At 44.9% G+C, this 5,428-nt stretch overlaps 1 protein-coding gene across 1 annotated transcript; it reads left to right on the top strand.

Moving 5' to 3' along the window:
- Positions 1-396: 396 nt before the first annotated feature.
- LOC6536120 (segmentation protein fushi tarazu) lies at positions 397-2,373 on the top strand. Its single transcript, XM_002096692.4, has 2 exons — positions 397-1,249; positions 1,397-2,373. The coding sequence occupies exons 1-2, from the start codon at positions 481-483 to the stop codon at positions 1,891-1,893; spliced, it is 1,266 nt and encodes a 421-aa protein (XP_002096728.1). The 5' UTR covers positions 397-480; the 3' UTR covers positions 1,894-2,373.
- The last annotated feature ends 3,055 nt before the right edge of the window (positions 2,374-5,428 follow it).

The following is a 5,428-nucleotide window of genomic DNA, read 5'->3' as shown; positions in this document are numbered from 1 at the left end:
TATGTCTTTATGATTATTGCAATTAGAGAGAGAGAGAGAGAGATCGGCTGAGAGTCGCGCCCTCTCGCTCTGCGCACCTCATAGGTAGGCACCTCATGGCCGTAATTACTGCAGCAGCGTCTCAAGGTCGCCGAGGAGGAGAAGTGCGCGGGTGGATAAGTCGCGATGATAATGGGCGCGATGGGTAGGTAATAAGCCACGCAGCAGGTAGGCTCCGTACGGATAAAGTTGCCAGGACCTCGGATAACTTCCCCTCTCCTTGCCTGCAAGGCCATTTCCCCAGAGGGGTGGCTGCGAACAGCAGGCGGCAAAGTGTCATGCGCAGGGATATTTATGCGCTATAACGGCGAGCGTGTGCCGAGAGCCCTCTGATTTTGCTATATATGCAGGATCTGTCGCAGGACCAGCACATTCGCAAACTCACCAGCGTTGCGTGCACATCGCAGAGTTAGAGAAGCAATCTAGCAATACACATCCGAGATGGCCACCACAAACAGCCAGAGCCACTACAGCTACGCCGACAACATGAACATGTACAACATGTATCACCCCCACAGTCTGCCGCCCACTACGCCTTACTACGAGAACTCAGGCTGCAACACCTACTATCAGAACAGCTCCACTTACCAGAGCTATCAGGGCTACTATCCCCAGGAGAGTTACTCGGAGAGCTGCTACTACTACAACAACCAGGAGCAGGTGACCACCACCCAGACTGTCCCACCGCCCGTGCAAACCACCACCCCGCTGCCCAAGGCCGCCAAGCGTAAGGCCGAAGAAGACGCCGCCTCCATAATCGCTGCCGTGGAGGAGCGACCCAGCACCCTGAGGGCCCTGCTCACCAACCCCGTGAAGAAGCTGAAGTACACCCCCGACTACTTCTACACCACAGTCGAGCAGGTGAAGAAGGCCCCCGCCGTCATCTCTAAGGTCGCCGCCAGCCCCGCCCCCAGCTACGAGCAAGAGTACGTGGCTGTGCCTACGCCCAGCGCCTCCGAGGATGTTGACTACTTGGACGTCTACTCGCCCCAGTCGCAAACGCAGAAACTGAAGAATGGCGACTTTGCCACCCCACCACCAACCACGCCCTCCACTCTGCCGCCCGTCGAAGGCATCAGCACGCCACCCCAATCGCCGGGCGAGAAATCCTCGCCAGCTGTCGGCCAGGAGATCAATCATCGAATTGTGACAGCCCCGAATGGAGCCGGCGATTTCAATTGGTCGCACATCGAGGAGACTTTGGCATCAGGTAGGCATCACACACGATTAGCAACCCCTAAAAATACACATATAAAATATTGAAAATATGTTTTCGTATATATTTTTGATATTTTCAAACAACACACAGCTTAAAAAGTCATAAACTGACCAATGTTTTCTTTGTTTATGCTTACAGATTGCAAAGACTCCAAACGCACCCGCCAGACGTACACCCGCTACCAGACCCTGGAGCTCGAGAAGGAGTTCCACTTCAATAGATACATCACCCGGCGTCGTCGCATCGATATCGCCAATGCCCTCAGCCTGAGCGAAAGGCAGATCAAGATCTGGTTCCAGAACCGACGCATGAAGTCGAAGAAGGATCGCACGCTGGAGGGCTCCCCGGAGCATTGTGGTGCCGGTTACACCGCTTTGCTGCCGCCACTGGAAGCCACAACCACCGCCAGCACCGGGACACCATCGGTGCCAGTGCCAGTGCCCATGTACCACCACCACCAAACCACCTCCGCCTATCCCGCTTACAGCCACAGCCACAGTCACAGTCATGGTTATGGTCTGCTCAATGATTACCCTCAGCAGCAGACCCACCAGCAGTACGATGCCTACCCGCAGCAGTACCAACAGCAGTGCAGCTACCAGCAACATCCACAGGACCTCTACCATCTATCCTGAAGTCCGGTGATGCGCTCAGATACTCTCTTCCCCAGAGCGAAACCAAAAGCCGTACCGCCACGAAACCGAAGCGCACTTCTCTCGACCATTTGTTGGTGACACGCAAATGACACAGCCGAGAACGAAGCTGCGACACGATGAGTTGCACAGTAGAGTCCGCACTCCCTACTGTGCCCAGGACATTTTGGGCACAAGGACGAGTGCGCATGTGCAAAAGGCAAGAGGCAAGAGGCAGACGCAGAGGCAGGACAGCGCAAAGGAAAAGGAGCCTTGCTGCGCGCGGAACCCAGTGGCTGGCCATGATGGGTTCTTAGCGATCGATTAGCTGCGGCTAAACAAAGGCCCAACACACTCAGCTGGGAGTGATAATGCCAAAAGACTTGGAGACTGACACATGTTTTTGTACAGATATCAGTTATGATAAACCTATCATATAGTTATTTTTTAAAAATATATAGTAAAACGATCGAATTTAAACAAGTCAAGTTGAACAATCATTTGGGAATCTGTGATACGCAATGTGGGGCATCCGCAATCCGACCGCTAAACAACCCGTTACTCAGCTTATGAGCGCCAACGCGAAAGTTCAATATTATTTTTGGAACATCGATAGATATTGGACCAAAATATTATAATAAAAAAAATAAAAAATAAGGTTAAGCGGCTCGTCAGCGTTAGAGTATGCGTGTCCACAATTTGTTTGGGGCCGTCTGAATATGAATGGCTAAGATCTCGACGCTCATACGAACGGATATGGCCAGGTCGACATGATTTTTGCTCCTGAAGAATATAAATAGATACTTTATATGGTCGGAACCCTTCCTTTTACCATTTGCATCCATTTTAACGAATCTTGTACACATATTTATTCTACATGTAAAGGGTATAATTCAACTGATTTAGAATGATATGTAATCGATTGCTACGACCCTTAATATCTTACAAAAAGCTGGGCGCTATTCGTGGTATTTGGTTAACTACCTCAACGAAGGTATACTTATACCAAGAAAAAATATAACTTCTGGTTATTTACATAGCTGCAGTTAAAAGCTGTTTTATATATTTAAGTGTAAACCTAACATTTAATCGGAACTAGTGTTGTAACTGCAAAAATGTTTCGTTGAGAAGCTTACGAGATCTCTTGATTTATTTTCGATAAATAGCACATGGTCGGAACATTACTTCCGAACTTATACAAAAAGCAAACGATTTAATGTTGAACAGGAATCGTGCAAATTCGAGCAGCTGCATTCCCTCGGCTCAGTCCTCCTCATCCCCGACCCATTGCTGTCCCCCGGATTTTCTACAAAATGCACTCTTTTCGCCAGAGAAAATGTCACATTCTGGTCGGCATTCGGGGCATATCTACCACCGCATCCCTGCTCCCTTCTTCCCTTCTTCCCTTCCTCCCTTCGCCGCTTCGCTGCGCGTTCCTCTATTGAAGTGAGACATTGATTGGTCATTTTTCATTGCAGACCCGTGACAGTTATGGGTAACTCCACGCAAAAGGAATGCCGGTTCCCGATGCGAAATCTAAATCGGAAAGGCAAAGGCAAAGGGATCCATGTGCAATGTATCCGACTCATTAGACAAAAGTGGACAGTGGGTGAATTCTATGTGGCATATGTGGGCCCCTTAGAGTTAGGTGCGAAATGGCATTGGGTAAGCTTAGTGGTGAAATGTATCTATGGCCCTTCAATTTTAATCAAGCAATTTTAATAAGCAATTTTTTAGTTAGGGGGGCTAGAATTGATTTAAATTTAAGATACCGATGGCTCTATTGTGCTGCCCGAGCCAAAACCAATTAATTGTTACGAAAATTGATTAATTGGTTCAGATATTAGTGAAAATATCTTAGAAAACTTTAAAGGTTTGCAATAGAGTAAATTATAATAGACCTTTTAATTATTTAGTTTTAGCTATAAAAAAGTTTATTCTATAATCTCTAAAATCTAATAAGGACAGAAAAATGGGTTACTTATTATAGTAAAATCAATAATTTGAAAACGGGAGGAACCCTTTCACAATACAGCGCACCTTCCTTTTAATACAATATTTAATTAAAAGTCTTTAAATCAGTAATTTTATTGCATATATGCAATAATATTATAAGACCATAAATGTATAAACGTTATTGGTACAGTTACAAAATGCAATATGGTACAGTCGTCACAAAACTCAATGCATTTATTATGGTTGCCTAAACTTTTTTTTGGAAACACTAAGCAGTCGGATGGTATTGGTTACTTCGTAAATTCTTTAAAGTCGTCAAAAAGCAGACTTTAAGCAAACGAAATTGCAAGGACAATTGCCGTTTCTCAAGAGTCAACATCCCTTCTCTTACGTTTCCTTGGAATTTGAAGCAAAACTCAAGAAGTGGTAAAAAATTTACGTGAAAATTGCGAAAGAGTTACGTTAACTCTTCCTATGTCCTTCTGCGAACCGAAGCCTTTTTTATCCATTTTATTCGCATTCCGCTTTATTAGAGGTCCTCGGAGTCGGTTCTTAACTCATTCGCGAGCCATAAACCCCGAGATTCGCGGAAAGGGTGTTCGTTGTGGGCGGAATCCTTTTGCAAACCCGGTTCCAGTCAAGGCTGCAAAGTCAATCCTTTAGCATAATCCTTTAAATAGCCAAAATAAAGCCCGCCTTTGTCAAAACAAAGCGCTTCGCTGGCAGAACTCGCATTTGCGAATAGGCGGTGCCATTGTGTCCACTTAGCCGTCAGGTACCGCCTCCTCAAAAACCTCGGACGCAGAGGCCTACTTGGTCTGCATCTCTATCCCTTCCACCAGCCTCAGCCATAACGATCGTAAAGTTATCCTTTCGCAAACACGAGCATACGGTTACCTCCTTAAGCTGGCGAAGGAGTTGCAAAGTCATAAAAACAAAACACCTTTGTTCGCATAGCATTGTCGGTTTGCGAATTATCCGTTCAGTCGCCGCTGCCGAATCCTTAATCCTTAATTTTATAGCCAGTAGGAAGAAGATGTAGCTGCTCAAGTAAGTAGCTGGAGATAGTAGGAAATTCGCAAATAAGTTGACCCTGGCGAAAGGGGAAGGAACAAGGACACCAAGGATAAGCCTTTAGCTGGAAGGGATTAAATTTCATTATCCTTATGTTGTAGATAAACATGGAGCGGCTAATCCAAAACATTAGATCAAGCGTGATATTCAAATTAGGTCGGTCAAAGGATTTTTGGTTACAGACTATACACAAAAAGGTTTAAGATTATGGATTCTCCTTCTTTAAGTTGATCGAACAAGAGTTGTATATAGTACTTTTATAGGGTTTTTGTTTAATTAAAATTTTAATATTATTGCAAGGAATGATGAATTAAAAAGCAATTAGGTATATCATCAATACCCAAGTTATGAAAAAACATTAATGGATTCGAAAAACATTTGTCAAAAAATTAACCCTAATTAAATATTTTTTTAGCCCGTTGTTCTGAGTAATAAACATTAATAAACATATTTTTAGTTTTTTGCTTTCATTATATAAAAGTAAGATACAGAATGCTGGAGGAAAAAT

This window comes from Drosophila yakuba, chromosome 3R (genome assembly GCF_016746365.2).
Source record: "Drosophila yakuba strain Tai18E2 chromosome 3R, Prin_Dyak_Tai18E2_2.1, whole genome shotgun sequence".
Lineage (NCBI taxonomy): Eukaryota > Metazoa > Arthropoda > Insecta > Diptera > Drosophilidae > Drosophila > Drosophila yakuba.
Note: the sequence above shows the minus strand (reverse complement) of the source record. Positions and strands in the feature narration are given on the sequence as shown.